Source organism: Jaculus jaculus, chromosome 3 (assembly GCF_020740685.1).
Source record: "Jaculus jaculus isolate mJacJac1 chromosome 3, mJacJac1.mat.Y.cur, whole genome shotgun sequence".
Lineage (NCBI taxonomy): Eukaryota > Metazoa > Chordata > Mammalia > Rodentia > Dipodidae > Jaculus > Jaculus jaculus.
Genome location: NC_059104.1, coordinates 136,198,057 through 136,220,882, shown reverse-complemented (window position 1 = coordinate 136,220,882; position 22,826 = coordinate 136,198,057). Strand labels below are relative to the sequence as shown.

The 22,826-nt window shown below is 39.8% G+C and overlaps 1 protein-coding gene across 3 annotated transcripts in view; it reads right to left on the bottom strand.

The window, feature by feature from the left end:
* Window positions 1–22,826, bottom strand: part of Ttc23 (tetratricopeptide repeat domain 23) — a 91,075-nt gene that overhangs the window by 36,050 nt on the left and 32,199 nt on the right. For all 3 annotated transcript variants that reach the window (XM_045146432.1, XM_045146433.1, XM_004658075.3), the window contains exon 6: window positions 19,387–19,564. In XM_045146432.1, coding sequence (XP_045002367.1) covers window positions 19,387–19,564 — 178 coding nt within the window. The remainder of the gene's footprint in view (window positions 1–19,386; window positions 19,565–22,826) is intronic.

Genomic DNA, 22,826 nt, shown 5'->3' with positions numbered 1-22,826 from the left:
ATTTCAAAGTTGAATGATGGGCAGAGTGGTGGACAGACCACTGGATGCCAAGTCCACTTGGCTTTATGCTGTGGCTGGGGACTATGTGAAAAATAAATCATTTGAAAGTCTATGGTTATTTGAGTTGGGAAGAACGATGGGAACGGAGAAAGTATCAATGATATGCAGAGGAAGTGAGCAAACCCAGATCCTGGACTTTTCTTAAGCCCAGGAAGTGGTGCTTAGCCATGGTAGGAGCAGTTTTGCCCTTAAAAGTACGGACCGTCTCTCTAAGCCAAATTAATAAGCCTGATTGCTTGCACTCTACTACAGAAAACTGCTCAGTTTCCTCACATAAAGTCCATCTTAAAACTGTTTACGGGACAGGAAAGATGGCTCAGTGGTTAAAAGTGCTTGCTTGCAAAGCCTGATGGCCCAGTTTTGATTCCCCAGTACCCACACAAATCCAGATGAAGAAAGTGACACATACATCTAGAGTTTATTTTCAGTGGCAGGAGGCTCTGGTGTACCCATACTGACTCTATCTCAATCTGCCTCTCTCTCTCTCAAATAAATAGAAATATTGAAAATAACTTTATCAAAATCATACCCAGTAACATTGATCATATGAACAGAGAATAATAAAAATCCTTTCAAATAAAACATAAAATATGTCCCATCCAAAGAAAAAGTTACTACTGATTTCCCTGTCAACATTTAGAATTTAAAAGATTTCATTAGAAATATGTTTACATTCATCCAATAAACATACTCTCAGATAGCCTAACACAGGAGAGTTATAGACAAACCGTGGACAGCTTCAGAAAATTGGAATAAAATAGGATGAAGTAACTCAAGGCCTTAATGTGTTGCTAAAAGAGTACTACTTTTTTCATTGCTGTGACAAAATAGCTGACAAAGGAAACTTGAGGGAGAAGGATTTATTTCTGGCTCACAGTTCAATGGTGGGCAGGGCAGTCATGGCAGGAAGGCATAGTGGTGGGAACATGACGCAGCTGGCTGATCACACTGCATCTAAAGTCAGGAATCAGAGAGCCAAGAATGCTGGCGCCCCTCAAACTTTTTTTCTTTTTACCTTTTTATGTAGTCTGAATCTTCAGCCAATGGGATGGTGCTACCTATAAACAGGGTGGGTCTCCTCTTTGGAAACACCCTCACAGATGCATGGAGGTGTGTCTCCTAGGTGATTCTAAATCTAGTCAAGTTAATGAAGATTGACTGGCAGAAGGTGACAGTGATACGAAGACATCATGAGCTTCAAGGAAGGAAACACGAGATAGAGTAGGCAAAATATGTAAGTGACAACTAAGATTTAAGGTGAGCTGCAATTCTTTCTCATTTGTGATATTCCTCTTTTTATTTTCAGGATACTTTAACTGACAATTAATCCTCATGTTATAGATGAAATATCTGAGATCTCTGAATGGATGTTTGCTACAGTCTGGAACATTCCTCAAAGGTGCATGTGGGAAAGGCTTGCTCCCCACTTGGTGCTACTGAGAAGGGATGGAGCCTCTAATAAGGCAGAGCTGGTAGGCGGTTTTAGACATAAATGCCATCCCTTCACAGAAAATTCTAAGACTCAAGGATCTTTTTTATTCCTGACTACCATGAGGTGAGTCATTATGCTCTGACATACACTCCTTATATGATGTGCTACAAACCCATGCAACGAGCCCCAAAACAACAGGACCTGAACACAAAATATGGACCATGACTCCCCAAACTGACCAAAACCAACCTTCCACCTAAAAAAGAAAACTGATTATCTCAGGCATGTGCATAACAAGTGAAAGCTGTCTAACATGGTGAATGGCCAAGATATCCCACACATAGCCACACATAGTAAGAGAAGGAGATAAGTTCTGACCTTGATACTCTGGCTTCAAATTCTGTTTTTTGTACTCTATCTTGAATGTTGCACTTTATCCACCAGTTCAAGACCTCACTAATTTATGCCAGCACACTACCAGAAGCACCTTGACCCAGCCACCAGGAGCTATGACTTAGGAAATAAACTTCAAAAGAGCCTTCTAGTATGTACCTGTTCCTCTGGTGACCATCTGATTGCATTTCCGAGATCAACCAGGTCCCGGGCAGTCCTCTGACTCTACACTATTGCCTCATTGGTCACATGTTAAAATCTGAACTACCATCTCAAGACTTTTTGTATAGATAGGGATTATTTCAAGTCAAGGCTTTTACTGCTGTGTTGGAACAGTCAGAATGCTTATTCAGAAAAGCTAACAATATTCTTTTCTTTAGAACAACTTTTCTCATTATTGGATATGACAAGCTGAAAAGTGATGTTGGCAAGCCCAAATTAGTCCCTGTCTTCAGTTTGGCACGAAATGCCCAGTCTTAAACTCCAAATTGAAGTGCTATTGAAACAATAGGTGCTTCAAAACAGAACTTGATGTATGTCCAGAGTACAAGAGCTAAGGGCTACAGTCAAACTATCAGGTGCACAGTGTTTGGAGAAAGGAAAACAGAAGAACTGTGCCCCCCCCACAAGACATTCCCAGGAATGCAAACTGAGTCACACACACTTGGTGTTTCTCCCTTGGTCCTCTAACTCTACAGTCCACTATTTGAACAAAACTATCTCAGTGTGGTGCTCAGCAAGGTTTTCCTAGATCTTTTACAAAGATTCAACACACACAACACATGCTGTTGTAGACTGATTAAAACTAAAATTAAAAAAGGATGGTCTATCTTTTTCTTTTCTACTCACAATTATAATGCAAGAAGATATAATACATATGTATCTACCAAAAATTATTTTCAAATGAATAATTACACATTCTGAAAGTATCAGAAGTTGTTTTTTTGTATTGAAAACTGAAAGTGACATTTTCCAATAGCAAAGTAGCTTATAATATCAAGAATATGGATCCTGAAAGCATAAGATGATCTGATCAGATTTTCCTGACCTTAACATTTTCCTATGTGAGGTGCTCATACTGTATACACAAACATTTATTATTCACTATTCACTTTGGAAAGTCGATTCCTGATCTAATTTATTATTTTATATTCACAAAGCTTTTAAAAACCATGTGCTGGAGAACAACAGGGAGAACACCCAGGATGTTTTAAATGTACCAAATTTACATCTTATTATTTAGTCAGATTCCATTCAATTCAGTTAAATTTAACTTATTCCTGTTTGATTCAGTGTGTTTTAATTTTGAAGTGCTTTCTACTTAGCAGATATTGTTCTAACACTAGGAATTCACACATATACACACAAACACATACAAATAAAGCAGAAATTTCAGTTTAAAGTTCACGCATGAGCTACAACAATGTGTGGTAATTCACTTTGTGTAAATATATAGACACTGTCCATTACTATGTTCCAGTATCCAGACAACTTCCTCTGTACCCTCATCCTATTTTGACTGATTCCAATGTCCATGACGCTGACCTGCACCTATTCATGAAGAGGAAGCTGTCAAATGTGTACAGGTTAGCACTGGATGTAGGATCCCAAGGCCCATGTTTTGCCATCATTGGCCAGTAGAGGAAAGGTGGAGCATTTGCTGTATTGGAAGGAAAGTGGCAGCTTTCCAAACTGGGAAGCAGCCCACCTGCAGTGACCTTATGGGGGGAGCTGGGGAAGGGGGTCCCTGTTCCACTCTCCTTTCATGGTCCAGGCCACGAGACTTGTGGTCAGAACAAGGGCGCTGACCTGGCACTTCAAAGTCGGCCTCTGGGGCACACAGCATGGCTGAGAAGCAGGTAGGACAGAGCAAAGGAGCAAACCAAAGCTTTCAGAGGATGTCCGGGCTTGCGCCTTGGCTCCCCGGGTTTTTCTTCTCTTCTCAGCTGCCCAGTGTTCCGTCCACACTCATGGCATCACACTGTGATGACAAAGACCCTCTGTTCAGGAACTGTGGCTCTCATATCCAGGTGACTTCTAGTCTTCCACGGACTGCCCTCTGTTTCCTCTCCTCCTCTCCCTTCCCCCACCACCTCTTCTCCAACTCAGAGGGTATTACCCATTTTCTATATCAAAAGTGCCCTCAACTCTGTCAAAGCATTATTTGAGCTGTTAAAAATGGGCAACCATCTAAATATCCAGGGGAAAAAATATCTTGACTATCATACAATGATATGCCTCTGTGTATATGTTAACCTGGTTACATTTTCAAAACACAGCATTGAGTAGAAAAAGCAACTTGAAAAAGGATGAAGATACTATGGTTCCACTGGCCTTCAACTTTGTTTTCCTCAAGGACTCTTCTTATTCCAAACAAACCCTCCCATAGCTCTCTAACACGCACAGCGGAGCGGAGCTTGTCCCGCCAGAGCTGGTAGAAGCTCATCCACCGCTCTCACGGCCACCTGGCTGTCAGAAGAGGCTCGGAGGAGCGGAGGAGCGTGAGGGCTCTGCTGACAGAGTGGGTACAGTGAGGCCTCCTCAAGGGGAGCACACAAGGTGTGCTGACAAAACTGTGATTGCATAAGCCTACAAAACTCAAGAAGAGGTCAAAACTTTGGAACAAGGCTTCAATTGCTCATAGAATTAGTGAGTGTGTATCCCTATTCCATGTGCCTGAGAGCATTTAAGGATGAAGAAGCAATGAACAGAGTTACAAGAGTCCTGCTTGCCACTGCAGGCTTCTGCAGGGTCCAGGTGACAGTCACGCTGGGACTCTGCAGACTCGATCACCGGCATCCCTTTGCCTCATTATTTATTCATCTCCCCAGGGTGGATTTTCTCCTTATGTCCTGTTTGTTTTGTTTTAATTTTTTTCCCCAGTGTCTTATGGTGATGTGCATATCAACTCTTGTCTTAAAGCTAAGGAAGAATGCTTAATATCCCCGGATCCATTAGGCTGATAACAGGTTGGAATGTGCATTAAAAAATAAAGATTTAATAGCTCCTACTGAGTAAGATCATTTATTGCAAAAAAAAAAAAAAAAAAAAAAGGAAAGCCCATTCAGAAGCCCATCAATCTGTGGCCCTGCCAAATTACGGAACTGCTGATTCATTCTGACGCCATGGGTACATTTTAGGGAAGACCACAGATTCCTCTGCTCCAATTCATCTGTCAATGGATATGGTCAGAGCTGGGGCTGGCAGACACTTATCTAACTGGAGTCCTTGCCTCGCATCTTTAAATTGTGCACTATTTCCCAGGTAAAGCTCGATTTGATGTCTAGTAAAAAGGATGAGTATTTCTACTTATGCAGGTAGTTTCCACACATTAAAACTCAACTTCAAACCCTGGGAAGGTCTGAGTGTGAGATTCCCAGCTTAGCTTGGCAGGTGAAAACAGATCTTCCCCCACTGTATAATAATCAGTGGATCATGGATTCAAGGGGAAAATGTAAAATGTCTTCTATAGCAAAGAGTACAGTAAATACACAGTACCTCTAGATGCCTTTGCGGATTTAAAAGTGACTATATTTGCCCTGGTATTGAGAGCTCTCATAGGGAAGATAACAGAAGTTTCACTCAGTGGTAAACAGTCAAGGTCTCTTTTTAAAGCTGAAGGATGACATTAATATGAGATAGAGGAAAGATGGGAACCAATACTAAGTACCTACTTTTTCCAATATGGTTCTGAACAGATGACATACACTATCTTGCTTAATCTCAAAATGCCCACAGTGATGCTGCAAGCCCACTTAACAGATAGGGAAATTAGGTCTCCAGATCACATGGCAGGACAGAGATTCAGCATAAGGGTAATAAGTGCAAATTACATGCTTACCTGGCCTAAAATTTGGTTATTCTAAGAACGTACCTTGGGACTGGGGAGACAGTTTAGTAATTAAAGTGCTTGCCTTGTAAGCATGAGGACCTGAATTTGATCCCCAGTACCCATGTAAAAATGCTGGCAATAAGATGCACAAAGTGGCGTAGGCATCTGGAGTGTATTTGCAGTGGCTGGAGGCCCTGGAGTGCCCATTCTCTGTGTGTGTGGGGGGGGGTGTCTTTCTCTGTGGGTCTCTCTTTGCTTGAAAATAAATAAATAAAAATAATTTAAAAAAAATGCTGGCAATACTAGGTGTGGTAGCATGCATTTATAATCCCAGAGCTGGGGAGGTGGAGACCCCTAGGATGTACCTAGGCTGTACCAGCTGGCTAGTCTAGCCTAGTAAGCGATTTACAGGACAATATGAGACCCTCAAAAAGAGGAACAACATCCGAGGTTGTCTTCTGGTATTCGCATATACATACAATCTCATACCTGTTCCCTGACACACACACGTATGCACACCATAAACACATGCAAAAACATTAGAGCTAGCCGGGTGTGGTGGTGCACGCCTTTATTCCCAGCACTCAGGAGGCAGAGGTAGGAGGATCACCATGAGTTCGAGGCCACCCTGAGACTACATAGTGAATTCCAAGTCAGCCTGAGCTAGAGTGAGACCCTACCTTGAAAAACAAAACAAAACAAAAAAATTAAAAAAAATAAGAGGTTATAGGAAGATGATTTCAATGTAATAAAGCACTATTTAAGAGTCAGAGAAAGAGACTACTAAATAGTAGATTCTGGACAGAAACAGAGTGGGCTGGCTGGGGGAGAGGGAGTGCGTATGCTACTCTTCTCTGAGAAGAATAACTATCACCATATTAATTGGAAGTGGTTGTGACCACTCAGGAATGACCTGGCGACTGGGCCTGTTGACATTCTCATATAGAAGGAGGGGAGGAGGGGGTTGTCAGATTGTCATCTGAGATCTTAGCCTCCCCTTGTGCCTGCTGTATGCAGTGATGCACAAGGTCTCATGGCCTCAGTATACAGAAGGTGGAAGTTCAAGGGAAGGAGAGCTCCATCTAAGAGGTCATTTCTATGCTGGGATGAGACTTTTTGATGGTATGGCTGATTTAAAGTCTCACAGGCCGTTAAGTAACACCTCAAAATAGCTCTGTAAAGAAGTCTAATTAGGGCTGGAGAGATGGCTTAGCAGTTAAGGCACTTGTCTGCAAAGTCAAAGGACCCAAGTTTGATTCCCCAGAACCCATGTAAGCCAGATGCACAAGGTGGCACACACATCTGGAGTTTGTCTGCAGTGGTTAGAGGCCCTAGCGTGTCCATTATTTATCTACCCTTTTTCTCAAATAAATAAATAAATTTTAAAAAATAAGAATTTTTTTTTAAAAAAAATGAGGTCCAATTAACTCATTAGTGTGCCTGGTTGAACTTTTGAGGAATGGCCCCTAAGTCTGCCGTAGATGAGCAGAGAGGCTGGTAGATAAAGCAGGCAAAAGAATGTCTTTTCCTCGTGCACATTCTGTTTTGGTTCAAGTTCAAGCCCAGGCCTGTGTGTCACTGTGAGGCATGCATTGGCTTTGTTTTGTAACTGATAGGCTTCCCCTCTCAGCCCTTCCACAGCTGGCCATTCCACCTTCAGCTCTGAGGCAACATCCTTATGTAAGACAGGTCAGGTTACAACCCAAGGTTGCCATTTCCTGTTCACTCAGTCTCTGTCCAGTAGGAAAGCCTCTCCCGGGGCCCTGTGTAGCTGGAGAGCCCTGGCTAAGGAATCCCTGGGGGATTAGATGAACGGGAACTCACAGGGGGCAGAGAGCCTTTCAAAACACAGGGACCTGGACCAAGCCCACTTCTTTTAATAGACAGAGAAAGTGTGCAGTGGCTCTTATCCAGTGTCAATTTTAGCTCTCCTAAAGGCTGGAGAGAAAAGGCCCTGCTCTTTATAAGGGTTAGCACCAAAATAGACACATCAGGGGATTATAGTTTCTTCTTTTTGTTCCATGTATAAATATATGTATTTTTAAAAACACAGACACACTTAAGAAAAACTTAGGTGGAAGAAACGAAAAACAACAAAAGATATATTTCCTAGCTTTAGTTTTCATTTTAAACCTTCCCTTTCACTCATTCCTAGTCGAAGTCTTCAATCACTCTGAATAGTTTCCTTTATATCATCCAAGAAATACTTATATGTGTATACAAAATACAACACTCACATGCACACTATATATATTCATGCACCCGTGAAACACGCACCACGTGCATCTAGGTACCATCACAATCTGACCCCACTGCTCTCTGCCTCCAGCTACAATGGACAGACAGACAAGGGGTATTTCTCTAGTAACAACTCAGCTTGAGGATCATTTTTAAGTGCTCATTCCCCATTTGTTAATTGTTCCTGGGTTTCTGTCCATATTTCTATTACGTTGCCTTGTTTCATGTAGATGGTATAAGAACTCTGTTGTAGTTAGAATGTAAAATGCCCCTCATAGGCACGTGTGCTTGAACGCCTGGCTCCCAGGTGGTGCCACTGTTTGGGAAGACTGTAGAATCTTTAGGAGGTAGAGCCTTGCTGGAGGAGGCCAGTCACTGGGGACAGGCCTTGAGCTCAGCCCTACTTCCTGTGCACTTTCCGCTTCCCATCTGACAACGTTTCCCAGTTCTGCTCCTGCCACCAAGCCGTTCCTGCCATGAAACTTCCCTTTGAAACTGTAAGCTGAAAACAAACCCCTTCCTTCCTTAAGTTGCTCCTGGTCAGGTTTTTGTTCACAACAGAGAAAGTAACTGATATAAATTCTATATCTTCCCTCTTTGACATTTTTTTTTTTGCCTTTATGAATACTGTCACAGATGAATAAATCTTTGATATACATGCTGTTAAAGTTTCGTTTCTCCCTCCTTTCCTCCATTCCCTCCCCTTTTCACTCTGGCTCCGAATCTATGCGCATCTACATGTAACTATAGAAATGATCCCTGAAAGTATAGTCATATCCCCATCTACACGAATGTGAAGGGAAGATGCTCAGCCAGGGTCAATGCTGGAGAAGAAGGCTGGAGGTAATTTATGGCTCACATCTGCCTTCTTTGTAGGGCTTGACTCCTTTTTCAAAAAAAATAAAGAACAAATATCAATTATATAAAAGATCCCCAAGTACTAGCATTCTGATTTGGTGTAATAAATGAGCTGCACACTGTAGTAAATACACAAGAAATAACAAGAGCTAGTGAGAGCCCTGCCCCTTGCTGAGTCCTCTCTACCTGGTAGGGACCACACCTGAGCATCAAGCAGCAGTACACTAGGCACAACCAAGGTTCCACAGCTGGGAACAGAAGTTAGGTTTTCTGACCCTAAAGCTTTTATAAAGTACCTGCCAAATTCAGTGATTTCATAACACTTCACAAAGTCAAAATTCCTTAACCTTGGAGCTGACCTGCCCTGAAATTGAATGGAGAGAGATGTTTTTCAAGTGGCAGGCATGTGGAAAGGCCAAAAGAGTGTTGTTCACTTACAACCACTGAAAACACACACTGTAAACAGCCTCACTCACACAAATCAAGTCTTCAGACTTTTTTCTGTTGGGAGCCCAACTTTGCCACAGGGACTCTTAGAGAAAGTCACATTTGCCTGCTGCCTCACAGGCGGAGCTGCAGAGGGATGAATGGGGCGGATGGCAGCTCTTCCAGAAGTTCAGGGACCACTGTCTTCTTTGTGTGGCGGCTCTGCAGGACTTGGCTGATTTTTCTCCATTTGAACCGTCAGTTCCTAACACACACTGTGGAACTTCTCTACATTCTACAGGAAATAAAAGATCTGCTCTCTTTGGGTGTTTATCTCACATCAAAGGAATGAAGAGGGAAAAATAACAGGGAAGACAACAGTCTCTTTGTGTATAATCAGTAAATGTCTTTTAGACAGGGGTTTCCTTGGTTATGGTCATGGAACCTTTATATATCTCAGGTAAAGTTCCTAGAGGAAAGGGAGAACTGATAAGTCATTAATGATTCTCATTAATAAACAAAAGCAGTATGTGCTGGCAGCAGACCCAGTGGTTCATAAAGTACTCAGTATTTTGACACTCTGAGCAGTTCTGTGAAATGGATGGTATCCTTTGTAGATTTTGTTGTTGTTAAGGGGCTAAATGTCTTGCCTTTAGTCAAACAGCTGGTAACTAATATGGATTCCAGCCCTGATTTTCTGACTTCAAATTTAATGCTATTTTCTCTTTGCCAAGCTGCCTCTTTTATAGTGATCTAAAACATTTATTGAAAATATCTCAAATTTTCATTAAACTCAAGAATAAATAGAAATGAGATACACATTACATTTTCTAAGTGTTCTAAAGACAAGCTAGTTTCTCTATAACCTAGGTATAGGAAAATCCTTCTAAAACTAAACTAAAAAAGTAAATGTAAGCCTTTAATCCCAGCACTCGGGAGACAGAGGTAGGAGGATCGCCAAGAGTTCAAGGCCACCAAGACTACACAGTGAATTCCAGGTCAGCCTGAGCCAGAGTGAGACCCTACCTCAAAAACAAAACAAAACAAAAAGTAAATGTAATAGAAGGAAAGTAAAATTGAACATACATTTAGAAAACTACATTGCAAAAAACTCACTAATAAACAAGTGCATCAAGATTTCAGAAAATATAAGATGAACATTAAAAAAATAAGTTGTTTTCTTGATACTAGCAATAAACAAGAAAAGGTTAAGAAAATAGCTCCATTTATAACAGCATCACAACAAATATTGAGGAATTAATTTACCAAATAAATGTGAAACTTAAACTGTAAAAACTACAAAACAGGGGCTGGAGAGATGGCTTAGTGGTTAAATACTTGCCTGTGAAGCCTAAGGACCCCGGTTCGAGGCTCGGTTCCCCAGGACCCACGTTAGCCAGTTGCACAAGGGGGTGCACGCATCTGGAGTTTGTTTGTAGTGGCTGGAAGTCCTGGCGCACCCATTCTCTCTCTCTTTCAGTCTCTCTGCCTCTTTCCCTCTCTGTCTGCCACTCTCAAATAAATAAATTAAATTAAATTAAAAAAAATTCAAAACAGGACTGGAGGGATGGCTTAGTGGTTAAGGTGCTTTCCTGCAAAGCCAAAGGACCTTGGTTCGATTCCCCAAGACCCACATTAGGCAGATGCATAAGGGGGCATACACATCTGGAGTTCGTTTGTGGTGGCTGGAGGCCCTGGCATGCCCATTCTCTCACTCTCTCTCCCTTTCTCTGTCAAATAAATAAAAATAAAATATTTTTAAAACTACAAAGCATAGTTGAAATATACAAAGGACCTAAGTAAATTGAGAGATGACCCATGTTCATGGACTGAAAGGGTTATAGAGTAAAATGGCAACATTTTCCAAGTTTAAACACAGTTAGAATGCAATACCTGTCAAAATCTCAGTTGGATAATTTTAATTTTTTTTATTTTTTGCAGAAATGGACAAGCTGGTCCTAAAATTCAAGAGTCTGTAAGAGACCAGAATAGTAAGACAATCTTGAAAAGAGGAGCAAAATGAGGGGATGACAGTGACTGACTTCAAAATTTTCTGAAAACCAAAAGTAATTGAGACAGTGTCATACTGCCAGAAGGGTACACACACAACAGTGGAATTGAATAAAGAGTCTAGAAATCAACCTGATATTTATTGACAATTGATTTTGACAAGAATGCCAAGATAATTCAAGAGTGAAAGCACAGTCTTTTTTAACAAATGTTGCTGAGAGAACTGGATAGCCAAATGCAATGAAATAAAATAAAATTAAATTTAATTTCCATATCTTACTTTTACAGTGATGGACAAAATACCTGACTGGAAGCAACTTAGGGAAGGGAGGAGTTTATTTTGGCTTACAATTCTAGAGAGTAGATGAGTAGATTATATCATGTCAGTGAAAGCTTGGTAAGAGTAGGAAACTAGCATCACATTGTCAAATCAGCAGGAAGGGAAGAGGAAGAGAGAGCAAAGTCCTACCTCCTAAAGGCTCTACAACCTTCCTGAGCAGCACCATCACCTGGGGATCAGCTATTCACACAGATGAGTCTACAGGGAACATTTTGCATTCAAACAACCACAGTCCCAATATCATGTCATACAGAAAATTAATATTGGATCAAAAGCCTTAATATAAAGACAAAAGTCTATGAACTCTTATAAGAAAACAGACATGGGGCTAGAGAGATAGCTTAGCAGTTAAGGTGCTTGTCTACAAAGTCAAAGGACCCCAGTTCAATTCCCCAGGACCCACGTAAGGTAGATGAACAAGGTGCCACATGCATCTGGAGTTCATTTGCAGTGGCTGGAAGCCCTGGCCTGCCTGCCTGTTTCTCTCTTTCATCTGAATAAATAAAAACAAATTTTTTTAAATTTCCTTTTTTGTTGTTTATTTTTATTATAAAGTATTTAATACAGAACAAAGAGTAATAGTTTTAATAAATACTCATCTATTCACCAAGTTCTTTTGTCTGATCCTTACATTTTGGTTTTAGTTTGTTTACTTCAGGGCTTTGTTTTATTAATTAGTTTTGTATTTAGCAACTACAGTCAGTTTGGTACCATTATTAGGCTCATCTGTGACCTACCCCCTCCCCATTGGCCCCTCCTTGTTGAGGTAAAAAATAAAACATATATGATCCTTTATGAACTTAGATTAGGCAATTTTAAAAAATATTTTATTTATTTTTTTGAAAAAGAGTAAGGGAGAGAGAAAGGAAAGAGACAGAAATTGAGATTGAGAGGATGGGCACACCATGGCCTCTAGTCACCTCAAACAAACTGCAGATGTGTGTACCACTTTGAGCATCTGGGGAATCAAGCTTTGGTAGTTAGGCACACACCTTTAATCCCAGATCATTATGAGTCTGCAACCAGCCTGAGACTACAAGGTGAATTTGAATTTCAGATCAGCCTGGGTTAAACTGAGACCCTACCTCAGAAAAAAACACTAGTATGAACAAAAGTTTAAAACAAATGAAAAATTGGTTGGAAATATTTACAACATCCACCACAGATACAGAGACACTGTGAGAGATATGAAGGACTTTAACGGTTAAGAATAACTTCATCAAAAATCCTATTTATAAATTGGCAAATGTTATGAATAAGTCACTAAAAGACAATTCAAAAAGAAAGTGCCTTAAATATGAAAAGATACTCAATTCAATTTTTAAAAATAGAAATGAAAATTAAAAGTATACTGAGGGTTGGAGAGATGGCTTAGTGGTTAAGCGCTTGCCTGTGAAGCCTAAGGACCCCGGTTCGAGGCTCGGTTCCCCAGGTCCCACGTTAGCCAGATGCACAAGGGGGCGCATGCGTCTGGAGTTCGTTTGCAGAGGCTGGAAGCCCTGGCGCGCCCATTCTCTCTTTCTCCCTCTATCTGTCTTTCTCTCTGTGTCTGTCGCTCTCAAATAAATAAATTTTAAAAAAAAATTTTAAAAAAGTATACTGAGATGTCATTTCTCACTCATCAAAGTGGAATTGATGGGAAAGTTTGATAATACACTTTATTAGAATAAAATGTGGAAAATTGGATTCTCATACATAGCTGATGGAAATACAAATGTTACATGTCCAACTGAAAGGTGATTTAAGAATATAATACAATTAGCAATAAGCCAAAAATATCAACATGTTTTACAATCTTATAGCACTACTTAAGCATAATGCATTGGCCTAGCAGTACCATGTCTAGGAATTTCAGATATGACTCCAACAACCTGAAAACAATTGCAAAATATTGACAGCTTTCTAAATGTCCAAACATAAGAGATTATCTGAAAGAACACTACTCATGATACACATGTAAAAATGTACTAGTATTCATATATGAATGAGGATGATTTCTACAAACTCCTATCAAGTGGTTTCCAGTCATACTGGTAATTGAAAAAAAGAAACGCACAACAACTTATGTGTTATTTACTTGTGGGAAAGGCAAGGAGGGCTAATTCCTTACACGGCTGTGCCATCCTGGTAGCCTATGGAAGACTAATTCCTAATAACAGAATGTCAACTGATAAATATAGAAAAAATGGTAGAATAGAAAAAACATAAGCTTACAACCCTCACAGTTAAGAATATTTCAGGAAATTGTTACCAATGAATGCTAAACCTAGAGGTCTGGCACTACCTAAGTGGAAGACTTATTGGAAGGTTATAGAGGTTAAGATAGTGTGGTGTTGGCTAAGCAGTATTCACGTAGACCAATGGAACAGAATGCAGAACTCAGAACTAGACCCACATTAGCATAGCCACCTGATCTTTAGCAAAAGAACAAAGGCAACACAATAGAGCAAAGGTCGTCTTTCCAGACAGTGGTACTGGAATAATTGGGTAGTCACATGCAAGAAAATGAATCTAGATATAGATTTATAATCTTCACAAAGATTAACTTAACATGGGTCACAAAACAGAAAAAGTAGAGAAAAATCTGGATGACCTTTGGTTGGTGATGACTCTTTAGATAAAATACCAAAGGTGCAATCCATGAAATAATTGACAAGTTGGACATGATTAAAATAACTTTTTTTTTTTTTTTTTTTTTTTTTGCCCTGAGAAAGACTACTTCAAGAGAATAAAATGGCAGGCCATGAATGGAGGAACCATTTTTCAAAAGACACTTCTGATAAAGACATTCAGAAGCATTCATAAAACTCAATAATTTAAAAAAAAAACCAGGGTGAAAGATCTTAACAAACAGCTCACTAAAGAAGATATGTGGATAGAAAACATGACAAGATACTCCCAGTCATGCTATCAGTAAAATGCAAGTTAAAACTATGACAGTACAGCACACCTGATCGAACTGTCCAAATCCAGAATAATGAGCTTCTCATGCTGGAAAAGACGCAAAGTAACGTACATTCTTGAGGCTGGTGGTAATGCAAAATAGTGCCAGTGCTTTGTGAGACAGTTTGGCAGTTTCCAATAAAGTGACTTTGCATTTTCTCCAGTATTTACCTAAGGGTCCTGAAAATGTATGTACTCACAATGATCTGTACACCTCGTTGAACCCTCAAGTAAACTAAAAAACTGGGGATAAAAATGTGTTGATGCAGGTGAATTGATTGCAACAAAATGCCACTCTAAGGCTAGATAAATCAAAACAATAAAACAGCCTACAGAAATGGCTTAGCAGTTAAGGTACTTGCCTGTGAAGCCTAAGAACTCATGTTCGAATTTCTAGGTTCCACACAGACACACAGTGGTGAAAGCACTCAATGTTGTACATGCGCTCAAGGAGCCACATACATCTGGAGTTCATTTGCCTCTTTCTCCTCTTCTCAAAATAAATTTTAAAAAATAAAGCATATCAATATGAATCAAGAATCGTAAAATATTCATATCCCTCTCACCAGTACTTTAGCTCACGGAAAATGATTCCAGCAATAAGAATAATCCCAACTATTGATTTATCAAAAATTTAAAGACTTGCCAACAAGCCTGGTGCAAACCCAGCTCCTTTACCTTTTATTCCCCCTACATCGTCACCTGCCACACAGCCTGTCGTTCCTATACCCTTGCCCCACATATCTTAAATCTATCTATATCTGTCTATTCTCCCTCACCTCCTGAACCCAAGCCATTTTACCCCCACCCTCCCTGACCTAGTTGGCTATGGCCTTTTGTCCTTGTTGTGATGGTTAATCTTTAGGGTCAACTTGATTGATCAGAAATCAACTAAGAAGCCGGGTGTGGTGGCACATGCCTTTAATCCCAGCACTTGGGAGGCAGAGGTAGGAGGATCACCGAGAGTTCAAGGCCATCCTGAGACTCCATAGTGAATTCCAGATCAGCCTGGGCTGGAGAGAAACCCTACCTCGAAAAACAAAAAAAAACAAAACAAACAAACAAAAAAAAATTAAAAAAAAAAAAGAAAGAAAGAAATCAACTAAGAAACACTTCTGGATGAGTCTGAGGACATTTCAGGAAGGATAACCGAGGGACAAAACCGCGCCGCCGGCCCTCCCCCACCCCCGCCCGAGTAAGCAGACTTTCCCACAAGGTGATGATTTGGACTGGACTGCCTCTGTTCCTTGCTGGTGAGTGAATGCACCCTTTTGCCTCATCTTTCACTGTCACTGATCCCAGCTTCCTCAGTCTCTTAATGTGGACTGAAGGCCAACATCTCTCCAGAAATCTTTCAGGCTTTCATCATTGGACTGGGACTGCTAAAGTGTCCAGCCTTACGGACTGAGCAGCTACTGGGTTCTCAGCTTCTCCAGCCCACAGATAGCCACAGTTGGACTCTCTAATCCATATCATGTAATTCAATCTCATAACTCCTCTTTGAATTATATTGGTTCTGTTCATATAGAACAAATAAACTCCCTTTTCTCTACCTAGATAGCTGTGGTCCTCATCCCTTAACTAGACAGCTGGAATCCTCTCAGGGTTATTTACCTATAATATACTTCGATATCTAGTGTGCTGAGCAATCCTCCTTCACTGATAATATTATGTCCTCAGTCTCCCTTGCTTCAAGCCTCAACTTCTCTCAGCAGGAAGCTGAGATTCCTTGACATGACTTTCCATGTCTTATCTAAATAGCACCCATCCACTACCTTTATCACTCCTATAGCTCAGGACATGGCATCCTACTCAGTGATCAATCTTTCAGTCACCTTCAGACCTATATGTGAGCTCTGTTCTCTTTCTGGGCTAGTCTTCCCCCATTTTTGTACTTTTTTAAAATTCTTAATTTTATCTATGAGAAAGAGAGAGCAAGAGAGTGACAGTGAGAGAGAATTGGTATTCTAGGGCCTCTGGCTATTGCAGTTGAACTCCAGATTCACATGCCATCTTGTGTGCATGTGGAACCTTGGGCACATGTGTCACCTTGTACATCTGGCTTACATGGGTTTTCAGGAGCCAAATCTTAGACCTCACGCTTTGCAGGTAAGTGTGCCTTAAGCTCTGAGTCATAGCGCCAGCCCTCATTTTTGTACTTTTTTTTTGGTTTTTCAAGGTAGGGTTTTGGTCTAGCTCAGGCTGAACTTGAATTAACTATAGTCTTAGGTGGCCTCGACCTCACAGCAGTCCTCCTACCTCTGTACTTTTTAAAGCTGTTAACTATACTTATTATCATTGAGATTATTCATCTCTCACACTATACACTCTGCTTTCTGTCCTTGTTGTTACAGTGATCAATGAAAGAAAACACGAGAAAAGAAAAAGGAAACATAAAAGGAAAGAATGCAAGGGAGAATTATTTATTTATTTGCAAGCAGAGAGAGATAGAAACAGACAGAGTAGACATACCAGGACCTCCAGATGCTGTAAACAAACTCCAGATGCACATGCCACTTTGTGTATCTGGCTGTACATGGGCACTGGGGAATCAAACTTGGGTTGTTTGCAGGCAAGAGCCTTAACCACGGAGCCATATCTCCAGTCCAGGGAGAATTTTTAAAATTCCACATGTGGCACTATGTATTAGGCACCATGCTATTTATTTTACAAACAGCAACTTACATATCCTAATGGAAAATCCATGTTTCCACAATACTACAAAGTTTCAAAATGAGTGACATGGGGGCCTCTCTTGAATTTTAATTCTTCCTCCTCATCCTCTGGTCAATTCTTTTCTTTGCCAAGTTGTCATTCTTCACCTACTGAATGAAATGACAAAATTCCTGAACATTCTATCCCTAGCCAGAAAATTTATCTTCTCCCTCTCTCTTCTCTCACTCATTCCTCCACTTAGGTGACCCTATCGTCTCCAAGACAATCACTGTGTGTAAGTGGTTGCATCCCTGAGCTCCAGTCCTGATTCCTCAACTGTCAAGCTGTCTCTTCTTCTTATCTGTGACCCAGGAATCTCAGACTCACCATCCAACTTGGAACTCACCTCTCTCTATCACCTGCTCAACATATCTATCCAATGTAAGAAGCAAAAGCACTAGACCAGAGTCTCAGAGTTAGCTTCAATTCTACTCTTCACCACCTCGGATCTCTACATCCTATCTAGTGAGCCTCCTACATCTTTCTCAAATTCGTTCTCAGTTTCTTTATCTTCATTAAAGTCACCATCATTATACACTTTACCTATTTCAGTGAATTGGTTTCTTTCCTTCTGCTCTAGGCACATCCTCCTCAATCCATCTCTACACATAAGATGGAAGAATATTGCCAGAAAATACTAGGTTGGGGCTGAGAATATGGTTCAACGGTTAAGAGCATTTGCTGCTTAAGCATGAAAGTCTCTTGGGCCAGAGATCACCAAGTTTGACTACCCAGAACACATGTAAAAAGCTGGGCATGACCACACACATCTGTAATCCCAAATTACTCTGCAGGGGAGCAGAGACCTGAGAATTGCTGGAGCTCACTGATAGGCAGCAGCTCCAGGTTGAGGGACAGACCCTGTTTCAAGGAAATGAATATGTGGATAAACAAGAAAAGAACACTTAGCATTCCCATCTAGCCTCTGCATGCACATGCATGAGGTGCATACATCTGTAAACATAAGTGCATACAGCACATATCACACACATCATATATATATATATATATATATATATATATATATATATATGATGCAAAAACTACTATTTTTGAGTCTGAGCTATGCCAGTTTTGACTGTGTATCTTTGAGCATATCACTCATTGCTTCTAATTCTTGCTTCCTTGTCTATAAGCTGGAAATAATAAGTTATATAGTGGTAATAGTGATTAAAAGAGATGATCCAGGTAAAGTGAGAGATTAGGGCACTCCAACACACTGTGAGTGGGAGGGTGAATTGTCAGACAAAGTTAAAAAGACATAGCTATAATATATTCCTGGTACCATGTCATTATATCTCATTTGAAATAGCAGAAATGAATTAGTCTACATGTTAAATTCTAGGAAAAAGTCTAAAAGAGCTTTAACCGATGATATGGTATGAAGACATAAAACTCTGTAACAGAACAGTGTATCAACATGCTAAGGCATTGGTGCCCAGTTGTGGGTCAAACACCCATCCAGATGTTGCTAAGACTATTTTACAGATGGAATGAACAGTTATAATCAACTGCTTTTAAGTAAAGGAGATCACTGCCAATCACACCAGCCAATCAGTTGACCTAAACAGCAAATCCACTGCGATTGCCCAGAAGGAATTCCACTTACAGACTGTCACAGAGAAATCTGATCCACATTTCCCGCTTTTCGGGCTCGATGAGGCTGTCAGGCTTGCCAGCCCCCACAGCACATGAGCCAATTCCCCTTGGGTCTTATTCTCTGAAGATCTCTGAATGACATAATCACAGAGGAATCTCATAATTAAAAAGTAGAATTGTAGCTAACAGGTACAACTCTAAGAGACTTCAGGTGAAGATTTTAGTGTGTAATTATGTTTCATGACATATTTAAATAAATAAATACTACAAGATAAAGCAATTTTACATTTATATTTAATTTATATACAAGTTGTGCACATAATATGAGAAATAGAATCTCAGGCTATTTACAGAATGAACATCTGGGCGGCGGGGATGGGGGGAGGTACTGGTATACAACATTCACCTGCTTGGCCATCTAATAAGAACACTTTGGCTGCTGTGTTTTAATTACCTTGAGCTTAGACCTGACATGGCATCTGTTTTTATGAAAAGTACTTGGTTTACTATTGCTTTGGTGGCCATTGTATTGTACTTTACCTGTAAGAAATGATCGATGGCTGTGCTATGAAATCCCAGGGCTTGCTCTACACCAGCTATCTCCCTCAAAACCGGTACACACTCGAGACTTTTTTCACCTTTGCTCATCTCAGTATATTGCAAAGCCTTTTGGTAGTGGAGCAAAGCTTCTTTTGACTTCTTTTCACCTTGATACACCCTAAAAAAATCAAAGAAATTATTTTAAAAATAATTAAAATTGCAAAGGTGTCCAGTTTTGTTTCTTTGCCAGATAAGCTTTTCCTCCAAGATGAAACAGGACATGGTGGACAGAATCATGGATTGGGAATCAACAGGAAGGTTCAAGTACTAGCCCTCCACTTCTTGGATGCATGACCTTCAATCTCACAATATTTTCCTTACCTACAAGTTAATGATGATAATAGTGCCTACTGCAGTGGATTATTATAAAGTGAAATTAGTTTGTATTCATAAAAATACCCAGTAGGGTCTCTAGCACACAATAAGTGTTAACAGGTATTGGTTTAAAGAAATATAAAATACTTTATAAAACAATAATGACAATCAGGAAGAATGCTGAAATGCTGATAAGTGATCTACTGAGAAATTAGAGAAATCATCCAATATTGGTAAGGATGTGAAATGCTCTCATTAACTGTTGTGGAGATGATAATTTGGGCACAAACTTCTCAGTAACAAAATTATGCACAGCTACACACATATAAATCTGCTAGTACTACTTCTAGGAATTTTAAAATATGTTTTATTTTTGTTTATTTATTTGACAGAGAGAGAGAAAGAAAGAGAAAATGGGCACACCAGGGCCTCCAGCCACCACAGAGGAACTCCAGACATGTGTGCCCCCTTGTGCATCTGGCTAACGTGGGTCCTGGGGAATTGAACCTGGGTCCTTTGGCTTTGCAAGCAAATGCCTTAACTGCTAAGCCATCCCTCCAGCCAAACTTCTAGGAATTTATATTGAAGAGATATAGAGGCAAGGCAACAAGAAGCATACAAGAAAATTTGTTTACCTTACCATTCTCTACAATAATGGAAAAGCACACAGCACTTCAAACCCACCTTTAGGGAGCTGTCTATTCAAGTTATATCTATATTGCATCTATGCTAAGGAATGCCACATAACTATTAAAGTTAATATTAATATTTATTTATCAACCCAGAAATATATTCCTTTTGTGTTCTTTAGTAGGTTTTAAAATATTTTACATATCATCCTTTGCATATGAAAATTTTATAGCTAATCTTCATGGACAATATGCATAGAGAAATCTCAGAAAAATGGTCACTAAAATATTAGCAATGGGGCTGGAGAGATGGCTTAGTGGTTAAGTACTTGCCTGTGAAGCCTAAGGACCCTGATTCGAGGCTTGATTCCCCAGGACCCACGTTAGCCAGATGCACAATGGAGTGTATGCATCTGGAATTCGTTTGCAGTGGCTAAAAGCCCTGGCACGCCCATCCTCTCTCTCTCTCTCTCTCCTGTCTGTCACTTTCAAATAAATAAACAAAAAATTTTTTAAATATTAGCAATGGTTACCTCTAGGCAGTCAGACTGTGACTGAGCTTTATGTTTCCTATTTATGATTTTCTATTTTTTCCAAATTATCTTATATAAAACTTTGCTACTTCTATGCCAGAGAAATTATAGCTTAAGATTATAAATATAATTGGGAAAATACTCTTATAGTTTCTTAAGACAAGAATGCTTTATATGAAATATATCCCTATAAATTGTTCAGCAAACAGAAATTTAAAATTAAAGCATTGTTTTCCAAAATATTAAGATCATTAGAAACTATTCTCGCATGGAATAATTTTATGTATAAAATTCAAAATGAAAGACATCACTTTTTCCTATATTGCTTTCCACCCCAGATTCTTTAGTACAAAAGAGGTTACAATTCTCCAATAACCTGCAGATGTAAGAAAGTAAAAGACCACAAAATAGATCTTATTTTTTTCATAGCCATTAGATATTTTTCACATCTACGTTTGCTCTCTGAAGTAATTAACTGATAACAGTAGAGAAACTCTTCAATCTATGGTCCCAATGGCTATGATAAAATCAATTCAAATGTGAATTGAATGGTTTATGAGCTTGAATGTCTTCTATAATTGTGAAGAGGTTTAAAACATAAGATATCATGGTATGTGCCTGGACCAAGAGGGATATTATAGATCATAGCAACTCTGGTTAGTGGGGGTAGAGAGATTACTATGCAATTGGGCTTCCCTTTAGACTCTTAATGAGCTTAAATGTGTATGTAATAATTATCTTCACAAATATCATACTTTACTTTTATATAAAAAGCCCACAGGGATCTTGGGTGGTAGAGAGAAGTTCTAAAACATATGGTTGTTAAGAAATCACTTAGTCAGGAGCTGGAGGTGGGGTGACTTAATGGTTAAAGTACTTGCTGCTCAAGCCTGATGATTGGAGCTCAGATCCCCAGATTCCATGTAAAGTCAGAGGATGCAAGAAGCACATCATGAGAAAGCTAGTCTGCTGTTTGCAGCAACAAATAAAAAGAGGGAGCCTGTTTCAAACATGTGGAAGGTAAAGATTGACACTCCAAGGTTGCCCTTTGACCTCTACACATGCACCATGGCACATTCATGCCCTCTACACCCCCCTCCCACACTTTCTCAGAAATCACTCAGTTAAAAGATTAGTTTCCTGGTCGAGAAAGCTGGCATAATCAAAGTCAAGAGTTAGCAAACTCTGGTAGGCGGCCCAGATCTGCTTGCTGCTAAATAAAGTTGATTGGCATGTTGTCATGCCTATTTGTTTACATATTACCTAAGGCTGCTTTGGAATTATGAAGGTAGGCATGAGTAGTTGTCACAAAGATCATGCTGACTATATAGCCTAAAATATTTACATCTATTTCCTTACAAAGTTTGTTGATTTCTCATTTAGAATCTAGAAAAAGTCACATACTTTAAGCATGACTTTAGGGGTTTTTCCCCACCCAATTTGTCTAGAGTACTCAGACAAAGCCATTGATATTTGTGCAAAGGAAAAAAATCTTCATATTTTTCATTTTTATAATCATAGAAGAAGTGGAGTGTGCCAAAGAAGTAAATAATAGGTCTTTGTTTCCAAAGTTCCAAAAGAGGAATAAAGCAGATATAGACACCCAGATGATCTCATCTGGGCAAATGCTTTAAAAGAAAATAAAAATCACATCTAGGAGATCAAGCTTATAAATGAGGAAGAAGGTCTGGATAGACTGCTTAACAGTTAAGGCACTTGCCTGGAAAGCCTAAGGGCCCACATTAAACTCTTCAGGTCCCACATAAGCTAGATGCTCAAAGTAACACAAGTATGTAAGGTTGTACATGCACACGTGGTGGTGTACTTGTCTAGAGCTCGACTGCAGTGGTTGGAGGTCCTGGTATGCCAATTCTCACTCTCACTCTCTCACATTAAAAAAAAA